The 15,832-nt window shown below is 34.6% G+C and overlaps 1 protein-coding gene across 6 annotated transcripts; it reads left to right on the top strand.

Annotated features, from left to right (window-relative positions):
• Positions 1-6,091: 6,091 nt before the first annotated feature.
• LOC125841186 (protein FAR-RED IMPAIRED RESPONSE 1) lies at positions 6,092-14,993 on the top strand. Of its 6 annotated transcripts, none has more exons than XM_049520256.1 (13): positions 6,092-6,430; positions 7,348-7,472; positions 7,588-9,805; positions 9,896-9,952; positions 10,150-10,218; positions 10,342-10,410; positions 10,499-10,567; positions 10,653-10,697; positions 10,776-10,881; positions 11,938-12,061; positions 14,156-14,248; positions 14,399-14,482; positions 14,598-14,993. In XM_049520256.1, exons 3-9 carry the CDS (start codon positions 7,685-7,687, stop codon positions 10,824-10,826), a joined length of 2,481 nt encoding a protein of 826 aa, XP_049376213.1. In that variant the 5' UTR covers positions 6,092-6,430; positions 7,348-7,472; positions 7,588-7,684; the 3' UTR covers positions 10,827-10,881; positions 11,938-12,061; positions 14,156-14,248; positions 14,399-14,482; positions 14,598-14,993. The 6 variants fall into 6 exon arrangements, with proteins under 6 accessions (XP_049376213.1, XP_049376218.1, XP_049376214.1 ...); XM_049520261.1 differs by having other exon boundaries at positions 6,095-6,430; positions 10,348-10,410; XM_049520257.1 differs by having other exon boundaries at positions 6,095-6,430; positions 14,644-14,993.
• Positions 14,994-15,832: the final 839 nt, after the last annotated feature.

Below are 15,832 nucleotides of genomic sequence, written 5' to 3'. Positions count from 1 at the left end.
TTATCATACATGCTTTAGTCTCAAGACAATTCTAATCTCAAAGCCTACAAGTCATAACTCATCATGTATACTTTGATCTAAATCAATTCATATATATATGTTTTACTCTTAAGCAATCTACAATGCATATCATCAATCCTAGAAGAATACATCTAATTCCTCAATTTCCCCTTTTATGGCATAAAATCCACTTACGTCAATTTCATCTTTCTAGACATGGATTAGGCATGGGTACATGTAATTTCATCCTAAAAACATGTAATTCTATCAATTCAACCATAGACAATCATAATCCACTCAATTGGATCAAAACCCATAACATTAGAAGAAACCCTAACTAGAATTAGAGAATTCTTCTTCTAAATTGGGGAAATCATGGGGGCTCTATGGATGGAAGGATTCCATGGATGAAAAGCTATCATATCTTAATCACAAAGAGCACAAATTCTTGAGGAATAGAGACTTGAACTTGACCCTAGCTTCAACTCTTCCTTCTTCTTCAACTTCCTAGAGAGAGAATTATTTTAGAGAGGAACCCTATTCTTTTGGTGAGTTTGAGAGAATGATTTAGAATGAGTGAATTAGGGATTAAAATAACTTATATAGGGGTCCTAGACTTAGGTTAAATGACCTCACTTTGATTTAATTAAAACCAAAAAGTACCATATGCCCCTTAAATAACTATCGAACAGTGACCCATGAGACCCCACTGACGAATCGTCCACGTTGATGGTTGTCAGGGACTTGTCTGTTGGGCCATCAAACCACGGGACCTAACCACGGATCGTGGTTTGACCAACGGTTCGTTGGTCAGGCAGTGGTTCTGGCCTTCCTGGACTGTTTTGGGGAACCCATTCACAGACCACTCCTACAGTCTGTGGTCCCATCCACGGGCCATGGGTGGCCTTCGTGGGTTGGCACCTACAACTCACCAAGAGTGCTATTTACCCTTTTTTCAGATACGGGATGTTACATAGTAAGTCAGTATTATATATCTCAACATGTTTTCTCAAGCACCCTTTTCGTCATGAACCCCAACCAATCAACACACAATTTTATAAGTATCATAGTACAAAAGAAAAGTAAATGTATAAATTATACTAGGCCAACCTATCATAACTATCAACACCCATCAATAAATTATATCCACCACGATATAAGTATCTAATAAATATAAATTATATGCATACTTATCAGAATTACAACAAGTAAATAAAATCATGAAAATCATATCCATCATGACCTTGCAAGTTGCAACTGCATAATCTCTGCATCTGGCTAGGAATCTTATATCCCTTGATAATTATATGCTTCTCTTTCATCTGTACACATATGCTAAAGGGTCTTAATATTGTTTATCTAGTCATGACCTGTAGGGGATTCTAGGTGTTCATGTACCGTATTGGTGTGGTATTCAATCCAACCACGCACATAACGATTTGTTCGTAAGCTCATATCGGACTCAAGCCCCACATCATCTGAATAGTAAATATATTCTCATTGTATCCACATATTTTCAATATGCTAATCTCTCTAGTTACCTCTTAGGAAAATACGGGCATAGGATAATCACAAGTTCATCTCCTAACATCATTCAAGTAGATTGTTCCAATAATTTATATGTTTATTCATAAAAAGCATATTTAATTCAAGGAAAAATACATAAAAACCCCCCTGAACTTGGCACGAAAACTTACTTTAGTACTTAAACTTTACAGATAATTATTTACCCCCCTTAACATATTTGAAGTGAATTAATACCACCCTAATGGATGACGTGGCAAAAAAAGAAAAGAATTTTTTTTAACAGCGCGTTAAGTTATTTTTTTAAAAGTAATGGTCCCACTTTATATATATAATGAAAAAAAAAAGGAAACCCACCCACCCCATTCTTCTTCTTCTTCAAACCCCCCACCCTGCCCCTCTTCCTGCTTGTCTTTTCTTCCTCAAACTCCCCACCACCCCATCCTCTTTCTCCTTCTTCATCATTTATCCTTTTTTTTTTTAACCCTAAAATAATTTTTTTAATCCCAATTATCCATCCTTTCAAAATTAAGCTTTCCAGCATTTATGCCATGAAGAAGATGAACAACCCGACAATATGCCATAAAGAAGATGAAATCTGCCTTTACGTGAGCAAATTCACAATCAATTACATCTTTTGGTAGATTTGTTTTGTGTTAATCCCAAGCTCCTCCAGCAATGATAGCTCGCCTTCAAAATCCGGTGAGCCACCGCCGCCGATGGTGGTGGACCTGAATTGCAGAGTGAAAGCAACAACAAATCCTACATCGAAGGACATGAAAGGTATCTTAGGATTCTACGACTTCAGTGGTTGAAACAACGCCGTTGGAAGCAATGTTGCCGTGGATCTGGAGTTTCGCCGGATAGAAAAATTCATTGATGGGACGTTAAATTCCTTCGCCATTGATCGGAGATCTAGAAATTATTTATTGTGATGAAATTCGAATCAAATTAAGTGAATATTTTGAACTATTTTTGTTCCAATAGTGGTTGCAGATCTAGATACGTAAAATTTAGGGGTTTCTTCGAGAGAACTTGAAATCGGATGGAGCGAACTCGAAGGATATACAAAGGAGCTTGATTTGTTGAGCAATGGATATAATTGGAAGCTTTAAGGTCAACAATGGAGAGAATTGGATGTTGAAGCGGACGTCTCTTTGAAGCTAAGGCAGCAAGGGAAGTGAAAGGATTAAAATAAATTGATTAAAAATAATTAATTTTTGATAAAATAAATTAAATAGGGCAAATATTTGAGATCATGCCACGTGTCTTTCCGTTTGATCTAAGGATATATATGACCTAAAAGTATGATGGTAAGGGTATATACAACCTTAAAATATAACGGAAGATATATACATACCATTTTTGAAAATTCGAGGGTATATTTGACCTTTTTCCCTTCTTAAACTAATTAAGAATTAAAGATTAACTAGTATTTAAATATTCTGAAAAGGAAAGAAAGAAATGAATTTAAAAAATCAAAAATCAAATTTTAGAGAATTTCCAATGTGGCTATGATATGGCGCTTATGTGGATCTAATGTGTCAATGATGTGGCGCGTGTGTAATACACTTGCCAACTTGAGACTGATATTATATTTTTAGGGTGATATTAATTCACTTCAAATATGTTAAGGGGGGTAAATAATTACCCGTAAAGTTTAAGTACTAAAGTAAGTTTTCGTGCCAAGTTCAGGGTTTTTTTTTATGTATTTTCCCTTAATTCAATCATAAACCAACACCAATTATGTATGATGACCGATCAACATGCAATGCAACTCAAATTACATAGCAGCAACTAAGAAAAGAATAACTCCAAGTAAATCGTAACTTAATTCATGACACTCACTCAAGTAAATGATTCAATAATTGCTTCAAGGCTAATCACTATCTTACTTGTTTTATGAACCATACAATTATAAATACCTTTTTAACTTCATTTTACGGAACATCTTCCACCTTTACTTAACACATTATAAAAGTTTTAGTTTACGATACTCTTATTTTTATCTACTAAAGTATCAAGATCATTAAACAATTTTTAATTATCATCACTATTATCAAGTACATCATTACTATCACTATCACCAAAATCAATACAAATATACTCCTTTCTATTAATTTCACAGCTGATTCTAGTCTTTAAAATACTATGTAATTTCTAAATATCTCATTCAATGTTACCATTCTAAAGTTAAATCATAAAGTCAGAAACACATGAAGATTGCAACAATTTATATATTTAACTTAGAGTATTTTTAAGGTCAACACCCAAATTTTTATGCTTGGGCGCCTAAATATGTTATCCATTGCATCTCTACAACATAGTACATGTCACTAACTAAGTATAAGAGATGAGTAAAGCATAACCTACCTTAAAGATGAGTAGCTTTCACAATTCCCATGCAACTTTGCTTCCGTTTGGTGGCGTAGTGGCTTGCTGAAGAATTTAGAGAAACACTTTGGATAGTCTTGAAAGGAATATTCTTCTCTCTATTCTTTCTTGAGCTCTTTTCTATCAAAATAAACCTCAAAATGTTTTTAGAAGGATTCTCAAAGAAAATAGAATAGAACCATTGAAAGACACGCACGAAAATAAAATAGGAATTCTCTTTAACGGTCTTCTCTATAGCAACTCAAGAAAACTCTAGTCATTGATGTGAAATAAATACCTTATGAATTTTTTTTAAAAATAAATAAATTTGAATGGCTGACTGAATTATGAAATTTACATCATGGGAGATTTTATCTGACCTAAGATCAAATTCCCATTTTTCCAAAAAAAAAATAAAAAATGACAAACCATAAAAAGAAAAAAATTCATAGTATAAAAAAGTAGCAAAACGTGCACATTATCGTCTATGTGTAAGTGTGCATTTTATTTTCTAAAAAAATATTTAAAAAATTGATTAAATTGCATAATTTGTCTTTTTTAAAATAAATAATTTGGTATGTTCAAAATAATTATTTTATATTGTTGAAGCTAAGAAACTCAAATATATAATTACTAATAAATGTCAATTTCAAATTGTAGCAGAATTAAGTCAATTAATTCAATTCAATTTTGCGACGTTTTAAATCTAATTTGAGTATAGTTGTAATCACTTGGCCGTTTATTAAGTCCAATTCTAACCACATTTTTTTTAATTCTCGTGTTTGACGCCCATTTTGGTATCTGACTAAATTTGAATTTGCATCGAAAAGTCTCACATTAGAGATAAAACACTTTCTAACAAAGACTACTTCATACCCAAAAGAACTTAAAATCGAGATTTCTGATTAAGTAGATGTTTGACCATGCGATATCATCATGATTTGAAATCGTGAGATGAAATCAGCATTTGGACATGCAATTTCATGCTAATTTCATCTCATTATTTCATATCATAAGATGAAATTTCATATTCTCCAAAAATCATGATATGAGAATTCCATATCATGATTTGAAATTTTTAAATATAAAAATTGACCCACAAATTTATATTTTGTTAAAACAACTTCACATTTATATCTACTAGCCATTTATTTCATATGTAAATAAAATTTATAATCACATCATTATTTTTAAAAATTTATTATTCTCACCAACATAAAATTTATTATTACTTTAAATTTGGTGAATATAAATGATAAAGTAGAAATTGATTTGGTGAATATAAATAAGAACGGAGGGAGTAATACTTTTTCAATTTTTCATAATTAAAAAAACATCTCGTTCGGTTACATATGAAAATGTTTGAAGCAATTTAATATGAAAAAAAAAAAAAGACAAAATTGGTGATATATGTTTGATAATCACTATTTCCAATATGTTTGATTTTTAACACGAAATTAATGCACTGAAAATGTATAATTACACACAAGTGAAACAAAGCATGAATCATTATGATAGTGACACACAAGTGAAATTGTCATAGTTTGTGCAGTGTTACATAATTATTTGCGAGAATACCAAATGAGTGATGAAATATTTATGGTCTATGAGCATGAAAATATAGTTGTGGATGATATTGACCAACAAATGGCTCAAAGTAACAATGTTGCTTCGTCTTCTCGGTCATATGATCGAGAAATGCAAGTTCAACGTGAGGAGATTGTTCGTACTATGTGGAAAAATTATATTAAAGACTAGTACACTATAATTTATGTTCAATTTTTTTTTACTAAATTAAAGTTTGATCAATTAAAATTAGATGAAATAGTTACTTAAGTGGAGAAAAATAGCTTTGTAATAATTTATTATGCGATTTTATAATTTTTTATTTATTTGATAAGATTGAATAAATAATTAGGATTATTTTAATAGTTTTACAACTTATGAGATTCTTATGTTTATGAGAAAATATACGACACAAAAATTTCATATGACATATCCAAGCAAAACTTCAATTTCATTTCATGATTTCATATAGCATGACCAAACAGACCGTAATAATAAAGTAATACTTACCACCCTTTTCTTACTAACCCAAATCTGCTTTAACCCAACCCAACCCAATTTCCCACTGTTTCAGCAAAAATACATACTCATATATACACGTACTACCCGACCCTACACCCTGTCTCTTCTTCTTTCCCACGCTTGAACCAGAAATCCTAACCCTAATTGACTCTCATCCAAGCCAGTACAATCCCACACGGAGAACACGGAATTCGTACCAAGAACCTTCTCGAACCGAGCCAGGTTTTACCACTTCGTTCTTCATCTCGTCATTTCCCCCAAATCAGAATTTCATTCCAAATCCGAGTTCAATTCGTACATTACTCAAATTTTCATCAGGAATCCCCCCTCGATTTCCCCCCAAATCCCTCAAAAATCCTAAAATCTCTCTCGAAATATTGGAATTCAAAAGCTTCTTTTGCGGCGAAGCTCATCGTTTCGAGGTCGTTGTTCCGGTGTCGCTGAGGTATACTTGTTTATTAGTTCTACTTTTGTTTTAGCTTTAGTCTACTATTTAGCAGTTGATTTGTCTCAATGTTTATGTGCTTATTCAAATGTTAGCTTTCCATTCTTACTTCTGTTTGTTTTTATTTGAATTTGATCTGGATATGTGTATGTGAAGTGGTGATATGCTACTCTGAATCAGTTTCATGATTTTGATGTAGCCTAATCTTGTTCAGAAAAGCATAGTTTAATTTCTGCTTATAAATCATGCTTTTATTGTAGTTACTTTGGCTCAAATGCTGTCGTTTGCCTATTTAGAATTTAACATCTCATCCTTTCAGTTTGATGTCCTGTTCATTTTAGATTCATAGTCACATCGGTTGAAATCCTATCAGTTTACTATGTTTTTGATATAGTTGTGATTTTTTATTTTTTTGGCATGTTCATTCAAATCTCAGTTGGATTGGAATAATTTTGTTAGCTATTTGTATTTAAGTATCTATACTGAGCCTAATTTATCATTCTTGATCTGAGTGTTTCCTCCTTTGTTGCTCTAAAATTCTTAAATTTACCAGTCCATTTTAATACCTTTAAGAAATGATAGCCTTCTTTTAGGCATCATCATCACTTGATAAGTTTTCTGAGTTGGCTTGAATTCTTTCAGTTACTATCCCATTTGGATTAATTGTTATTTTTAAGAATGAAATCATGGTTTTTTTCTAGCTGGGCTGCTTGAAAGCTGCTTTTTTGAGAGAAATGAATCCACTAAAGAAAACTATTCAACACATTGCAGTTTATTATTATTATTTTACTCCACTTCATGTGATATCCATTTGGAATTCAAAATGTACTGGCTTAAGCATAGTTAAAAGGCATCTCTTATTTTGTACGATATTGCAGACAAATTTTTGTATATCATAACTCATTTGCTTATTGTAGGAATAAAGTAGAAACATTTCTCTTCGTGGGTGCTAAACTTGGGTTTCAACTTGCTGCTGAACTGTGGATTGTAAACAAGGTTCAGGTCAACTTTAGTCTGTTGATTTTTAAGTTTGTTCACGAAGGTGAGTTAGATTACTTGAAACTTTTGCATACTTTAAATTGTTTAATGTTTAGTGCAGATCTATCAACAAGAAAAAGTAATTTTTTAGTACTGACTTGGCATTTTCTACTCTCCAGCTATTGCTGGAGAAGATTGATTTCTCATGGAAATAACTCTTGAAGAACTTTTCACACAACATGATTAAGCAAAAAGAACTGAAATGTTGTCCAAAAAATGGTTGATCATGGCGATGTTGTGCAAAGTAGTGTTCAATTGATTGGTGATATGGTTGATGCTGTAGATAAGTCATGTCACAGTAGGGATGGCGGAGTTTCTCGTTCTCCAAAGAGAAGTATTACTGGAGTTGAAGAACATGCAGATTTTGAGCCACATGATGGGATAGAATTTGAGTCCCATGAGGCTGCGTATGCATTTTACCAAGAGTATGCCAAGTCCATGGGATTCACAACCTCAATTAAGAACAGCCGTCGCTCCAAGAAATCAAAAGAATTTATCGATGCTAAATTTGCATGTTCTAGATATGGCACGACTCCAGAATCAGATACTGGCAGTAGTAGGCGTCCTAGTGTCAAAAAGACTGATTGCAAAGCAAGCATGCATGTTAAGAGAAAGCGTGATGGAAAATGGTATATCCACGAGTTTATAAAAGATCATAATCATGAGCTTTTACCAGCCTTGGCTTATCATTTCCGAATCCACAGGAATGTTAAACTTGCAGAGAAAAATAACATTGATATTCTTAATGCTGTTAGTGAACGAACAAGAAAGATGTATGTTGAGATGTCTAGACAATGTGGTGGAAGTCAAGAAGTTGGCTTGCTGACTAATGATTTAAATTACCAGTTTGACAAAGGTCGGTGCTTGTCATTAGAAGAGGGAGATGCTCAAGTTATGCTCGAGTATTTCATGCATATCCAGAAAGAAAATCCATATTTCTTTTATGCAATTGATCTCAATGAAGATCAACGCTTAAGGAACTTATTCTGGATTGATGCCAAAAGTAGGAAAGACTATGTCAGCTTTAGTGATGTGGTTTTCTTTGATACCAGCTATATGAAAAGCAATGAGAAGATGCCGTTTGCTCTTTTAATTGGGGTAAACCATCATTGTCAACCTATGTTGCTTGGATGTGCACTTATAGCAGATGAGACCAAACCAACATTTGTGTGGTTAATGAAGACGTGGCTTAGAGCAGTGGGTGGGCAGGCTCCAAAAGTGATAATCACTGATCAAGATAAGTCACTCAAATCCGCTCTTGAAGAAGTTTTCCCATGTTCAAGTCACTGCTTTGCGCTTTGGCATGTGCTTGAAAGAATCCCGGAAATACTTGCTCATGTAGTAAAGCAGCATGAGAATTTCATGCAAAAATTCAGCAAGTGTATATTTAAGTCGGTAACTGATGAACAATTTGATTTAAGATGGTGGAAGATGGTTAGCAGATTTGAACTGCAAGAGAATGAATGGATTCATACACTGTATGAGGACCGCAAAAAGTGGATTCCAGCTTACATGAGAGGCAGTTTTATGGCTGGAATGTCAACAGCTCAACGGTCGGAGAGTGTAAGCTCCTTCTTTGACAAGTACATTCATAAGAAAATCAGTCTCAAAGAGTTTATGAGACAATATGGAATGATTCTGCAAAATCGATATGAAGAGGAATCAATAGCAGACTTTGATACATTGCACAAACAACCAGCTTTGAAATCACCTTCACCGTGGGAAAAGCAGATGTCAACAATTTATACACATACAATCTTTAAGAAATTTCAAGTTGAAGTATTGGGTGTAGTTGGGTGTCATCCAAAGAAGGAAGCTGAAAATGGGGAAAATGTAACTTTTAGAGTTGATGACTGCGAGAAAGATGAAAATTTTATGGTCACGTGGAATGAGGCAAGATCAGATGTTTCTTGTTCGTGCCTTCTATTTGAATACAATGGTTTCCTCTGTAGGCATGCAATGATTGTTCTTCAGATGTGTGGTCTTTCAATCATCCCATCCCAATATATTTTGAAGAGGTGGACCAAAGATGCAAAGAATATACAGTTAATGTTTGAGGGGACTGAAAGAATTCAAACCAGAGTACAAAGATACAATGATCTATGTAGAAGGGCAATTGAACTGGGTGAGGAGGGTTCTTTATCTGAGGAGAGTTACGGCATTGCCTTCCGTGCCCTAGATGAAGCTCTAAAGAACTGTGTGAATGTTAACAATAGAAGTTCTGCATTAACAGAATGTAGTAGCAGTGCTGTTGGACTTTGTGATCTTGAAGAAGATACTCAAGGGATTCATGCTACCAAAACAAGTAGGAAGAAAAATACAAACAAGAAACGGAAGGTTAGTTTTAGGATCATTGATTGTCTTTAGCATAACTTTTTATAATAATTTGGCTCCTTTGACGTGACCATTGACATAATGGTATCTCAGGTGCACTCTGAACCAGAAGCTGCAATCGTTGAAGCTCAAGACAGCTTACAACAAATGGTTTGTTTCTTAGCACTGTATTTATTATTTTGTTGCCTATAGCAAAGTCCATAAGAAATGCTTTCAGTATATGATAAATCCTTTCTACAAGCAGTGGTAGTTTTAAACCTTTCAGAAATGTTGGGACTTGCTACATGTCCTTTTTGCTCGTGTGAGACTTTGGTGATATGTTAATTTTATTACTTTGCTGGTTATAGGATAATCTTACTGTGGGTGGAATGACGTTGAATGGCTATTATGGTACACATCAGAATGTGCAGGGACTGGTAGGTTACAATCTCTAAATCACATTTCTGATTATTGCTTGATCTCACAAAAAGAGAATTAGTCTGTACAAAGAATTTTGTGATTTTCTATTGTTATGATCTCTAATTAGTGTTCACTGGTAGATACAGTTGAATTTGATGGAACCTCCCCATGATGGCTATTATGTTAACCAACAGACTATGCAAGGACTGGTATGTGATATGGGTCTATTAAGTTAGATTTTCTTTACAAATTAGATTAAGATCCAAGTAAACGAAATTTCTTCTAATCATGCTGCAGGGACAACTCAATACAATTGCACCTGGCCATGATGGTTTTTTTGGGTCTCAACAAAGCATTCCAGGACTAGTATGTATGCCGCTACTTAACATTATTGGCTAGAAATTATGATTCAGAGCATGAATTTTTTTAAATGATTCTTTCATTTATATAGGGGCATTTGGATTTTAGGCAGCCGAGCTTCACATATGGTTTGCAGGTTTGTCCGTTGTCTTCCAGTTTTGCACTTTGTAATTTACAGGATACGAATAACATCCAGCATCTTATGTCACTTCAGGATGAGCCTAGTCTAAGAGCTGCTCAGCTGCATGGAAACAATGCTAGATGATTGCTCATCAATTTTTTGTTTATGGATATCCAAGTGTTTCCTGCTTCTAGATTAGGTAATACTACACTGTTTTCCTTTCACTACAGCTTTTAAATTGCAGAACTGTGTAGGCTGCTTGGTCTCATGTTCTTTTTTTTTTTTGGTATTGTGCTTTCCAGTTTGATGTTTACGACAGTGTAATAGTGTTATTAGTGTACGGACAATTAAGTTGCTGCTTTGCTGGGTAGTTTAATTGAGTGATCAATATATTTTTTTTTGTTTACTCTTTTACTTTTATTATGATGGTATTCAAGTCAACCTGTGCGCACCTCGATCAATCTACAAAGTGCCTGCTCTAGCATAGGTACCAGGTAACTCTATCCGCCAAGGCTTCAACAAAAGAGGAGAAATCACTTGGCGGTTTTTTGCTTCCCTAATCATTATCTTTTGAAATTCTTTATTCAAGAAGAATACTGTCAAACAACCCATTGCCCCGTTGGAAGAAGCTAAGTGTGCCATGAGGAGCTTAGCCTAAGAATTAGCTGGTGGGTGTAGTTGCTTCTGCAGTGTTTTAGACGTATAAAAACCTTCTATATGTCAAAATCGCAGTTTGAAATTCGAGTATAGTTGCCTATATTGAAAAAGGTAAGAACAAAATAAAAGAGAGAAAGGGTCACTACACTTAGTAAATCTGATAATCTTGCCGATTGCCTGGATCTCAAAATTTGCAGACAATTACAAGAGATGGTGGATGACTTGTTGTACTCTTAAATAATCGAGTAATGAAGAACTAGGAGATTGGATTTTCTAACTTTAAAATTGTAGCAATCTAAATACGTTGTAGATGTTTTTGACAACTCCTTGTTTCTTTGTTAATAATGCGCTCTCAAAAAAGAAAAGGAAGAGAAAACCATTGAAATATAAATAAGAGACTGATTCTTTCAGATTCACAGATCACACTATTGTATTTGTCAAGGTTGCCTCTAATGCAATACACCGATTAAGGCATGCCAAACAGATTTTTCCCAAGTTTATAATGGATTCTATTCCACTTTAACTCGATTCTTTCGTTGCGTTGCAATCTCTTTAGTATATATCCTGAAGTGGTGTCTTTGTATTTTGTTGGTTTCAGGGTTTTGTTACTGCTGTAATTCATGCACTCATTTGTTCCAGCTATTTATGATGCAACAATATGCATCTCCAAAAGTTCACCTGCACCTACAATGCTGAAACTCTTCAACGGGCAGCCTTCTGTGGTAAATAAAACTATCCATTAAGTTGGAACTCTGTTTCTTTTTTTCCTTCTCTGCCAATGGATATTTACAGAAAAAAAACTCCTGTTCCAATTTGCTTGGTACATTTGACTTGGCAGAAAGGTTAAATATGCCACAACGGTGTGGCTATAAGACTTTTGAAACTTGTGGTTTTAAACATGCCATAACATTTGTGTGGTTGTAAAAGCTTCTAGTTCTGGGTAAAATGGAAGTTTAATGTTAATTGTTTCTGGACATAGAAATTTGCGTTTCTTTTTGGATTGGGACTACTAAGGAAGTAGTAGTGCCAAACAAGTTGGGAAGGAGGGAGTAGATTTGATTATTATTTCTAGTGATGACTCTAATTTGATTCTTAATGACATAATTGCATCCTGTCAATGCGACTCAACAGCTGTTTTTGTAAGATCGTCCAGAGCCGAACCTAATAGGATTCTTAAGCTTGTTTCAGACTTTAAGATGGGCTTCAGTAAATGTACTTGAAGTGGAAGTCCTAGAGGAATCTTAATAGGGACAGTGAAGTGGATCTCTTGTGGATGAGAGTGGAAGTTTAGGTTAACGGCCAGTGCATTTTGAAAGAACTTCTTGCTTATGCTTGCCACAACTGATGTGTGATGTGGGAGTTCCAATGCATGCCAATGGAAAAAGAGGAGTTCGGCATATCCTATTGGTGAAATGGTCTGGTGGATCCTTGTACTTGTATGTGTTTGTATTTCAGACCCTTTTACTTAATCATTTGTCAATTGATCCCTTAAACTCAATTAAAATAAGACTTTTAAGCCCCTCCAACTATGTGTGTAGCTCACTCTCCCTTACATAAATGACATGTCATAACCACATCAGATATATTAATGTCATGTCATAATTATTTCATAGCTATTTTTAAATTATTAACCAAAAATGTTACTCCATATAAGAGATAAAAAAAAGAAGTTTCCGATTTAAAAAATAAAATAAAATAGTTTTATCTTTCACCAGTCATCCGCCTCCCTCAACTCACAACCACCATTAACGCCATCTCCATTCCCCTAATTCCTTTCTTCTTCGAAAAATGATAATGAATCTCAAAAACCACAAGTTGGGGGTTTCTTGATAGGTAGCATTTGACTAACTGACATGAACCGACAACGTTTTCTTAATGTTGGATTGTGGCAGATTTTTGAGTCTGAAAGAATAAGACCACGAACAGTCAAAACTCAAACCCGAACTCCGAAAAAAAAATCTATTTACTCTCTTCTCAATTTCTCGTCATCATCTGTCAGTTAAAGCAATAAATAACCACCATGGAAGATTCATAGCTATCAGAGCGAAATCGCTCAATTAATGTTCATCGTCATCACTCAAATCACCAAATAACCACCATGTAAGATCCATAGCTACTGGAGCGAAATCGCCATTGAATGCTTCCTTGTTCAACATCCGAAACTTTCGGCACCGCTAAAACTTGCCAAAACACTCAATTGAGATTTAAACCTTGAGGTTCTACCTTCTCTGCCTAATTACTAGTTATGACTTACGTGTGTAGGAGTAGGGTTTTTGATATTGTTGATGTCTTTGATGAAATGTCCAAAGCAGGTGTAGAACCAAATGAGGTTGTTTATGATACTTTAATTGATGGGTTTGCTGAAGCTAGTAAATTTGATAGTGGCTAGGGTTTTGGGGACGACAATGGAAGGAGGGGTTGGGAACTTTTTATTTTATTTTATTTATTTTATTTAATATTTTCTAAAGCGAATTCAGTGCTCTCACTCGTCTTTTAAAATGTGATAGCACGCGCTGTAATGAGTTAGCAAAATAAATGCCACATAAGCTCGGTCAATGGTCAGAAGGGTTTAAAAGTCTCATTTTAATTAGGTTTAAGGGTTCAGTTGACAAAAGATCAAGTAGAAGAGTCTAAAATACAAACTCATACAAGTATAAGGGTCCATCAGACCATTTCGCCTATCCTATTCATAGATGTTAATGAAGCCACAACATTAAGCCTTGTATCTTTGTGGTGCCTTGTAGCACTTAAAAATGTGTTGAGATAGTGGTTTATTTTCTTCTAGTGTTTAGTTGATTTTTTTTGCTTTTGCGTAGGTGCATGTGTATCTCAAGCAGCATGAGATGAAGGATCTGCCTGAAAATGATGATGCCATAGCCCAATGGTGTAGAGATATCTATGTGGCTAAGGTTTGTCCTTGTTACGTATCCTTGCCAAAATTCCTTCAATAAGAAAATTATCCTTGCCAAAATATTTTTTGTGGAATGACCCTTTCTTGTGCTTATTTGTGATGTCTAAAAAGCACTTTTGGTGTTGTCTTGTGACCTGCTTTCCACCAGTAAGTTATTGGACAAACATATTACCGAAGACACTTTTGGAGAAGAAAAGTTGCAAGGCAATGCCACCCAATCAAATCCCTTGTGGTAAGATACTTTATGATTATGCCGGGGATATTTCAATTCCTTTCTTATATCAAACTATCTGTTGTCTCTCCTAAATAACATATAGTTGCATCTTGGGCATGCATTCTTATCTTAGAACCATAAAAATCTTACAAGCAACTGCCTTGTTGTCGTCATGGAAGGGTGTTGCAATATCAGCTGCTCTCATGACTGTTACAGTTCTCATGCAAATTTTGATTAATTTCTCGAAGTCAGAACGCTCTACAGCTGCCCAAGGTTGCATCTGGAAAGATAAAGAATGTGAATCAGGCTTTTAGAGGAAATGGGCAGGAGGACAAAATACACTAATAGTGATTTTCATCGGATATGGTAAATGAACCCTAAGGTTATAGCCTTGATCATGAGAATTGCAAAGATGTTTGTAATATGTAGTAAGCTGCGTGTCTATTTTAGACCCGTAATTATTTGGCTAAAGTGAACTAACTTGTGTTCATTTTTGTTTCTAAAGATGCAGATTCCATGTTTGGTCTAATTCATTAATTGTTACAGTTGTGTCTATGATGTTGGTAAACTGCATCTGTGTTGATGTCCTGGGGAAACTGAAATGACTTTTAGAGCAAGAGCAGTAAACAAATCATAAGTAGATGTTTGAAAGATTGACATGAGTCAACTTTTGATTTCTTGAGCTGCGAATGGGCTAAGAAGGAGACAATTGAGTCTTGAATGAGAGTCGGTTTGTGTGTTAAAATTGTCCACACATCGCGTCGTTACACCAGATAATATCAACTTCCCAAGGATAATTGCCATTGTTAGCTTAATAATTTAGGTTCTTCTTTGCAAGGATTTGTTGTTTGATCTGTTCTAGAGATCTAGATCCCTTTCTAATCTAGCTTAGCTTTCAATTGCTACCTTTATCTTTCTTCAATCTATTACACTGTTACCTTCTATCACTGAGAGAGTTGCAAGCAAACAGCGTATCAAAATTTATTAAGTTAATTACATTGAACACCACTATAATGTTTTTTTGTTACTGGATACACCCCATACATTTCATAATCAAATATGCCTCTTATCAAGGTGAGGATTCATGGTGTATATTATATGTGGATGATATAGTTTTGGTTGATGAAAGTTGGCGGTTGGAGGTCGGAAAAGCATACGCTCGACTCTAAAGGGTTTAGATTGAGCAAGTCCAAGATTAAATACATGAAGTGCGAGTTCAACATCGTAACACATGTGACTAGTGTAGAAGTGAGAGTTGATACACATATTGCGTAAAAGAAAGTAAGTCTCAAATAACTTGGATCTATTATCCAAGAAAAATAAGAAGATTGACTAGGATGTCACTCACCTTATTGGTACATGGTGGAT

This window comes from Solanum stenotomum, chromosome 10 (genome assembly GCF_019186545.1).
Source record: "Solanum stenotomum isolate F172 chromosome 10, ASM1918654v1, whole genome shotgun sequence".
NCBI classification, from domain to species: domain Eukaryota; kingdom Viridiplantae; phylum Streptophyta; class Magnoliopsida; order Solanales; family Solanaceae; genus Solanum; species Solanum stenotomum.
Note: the sequence above shows the minus strand (reverse complement) of the source record. Positions and strands in the feature narration are given on the sequence as shown.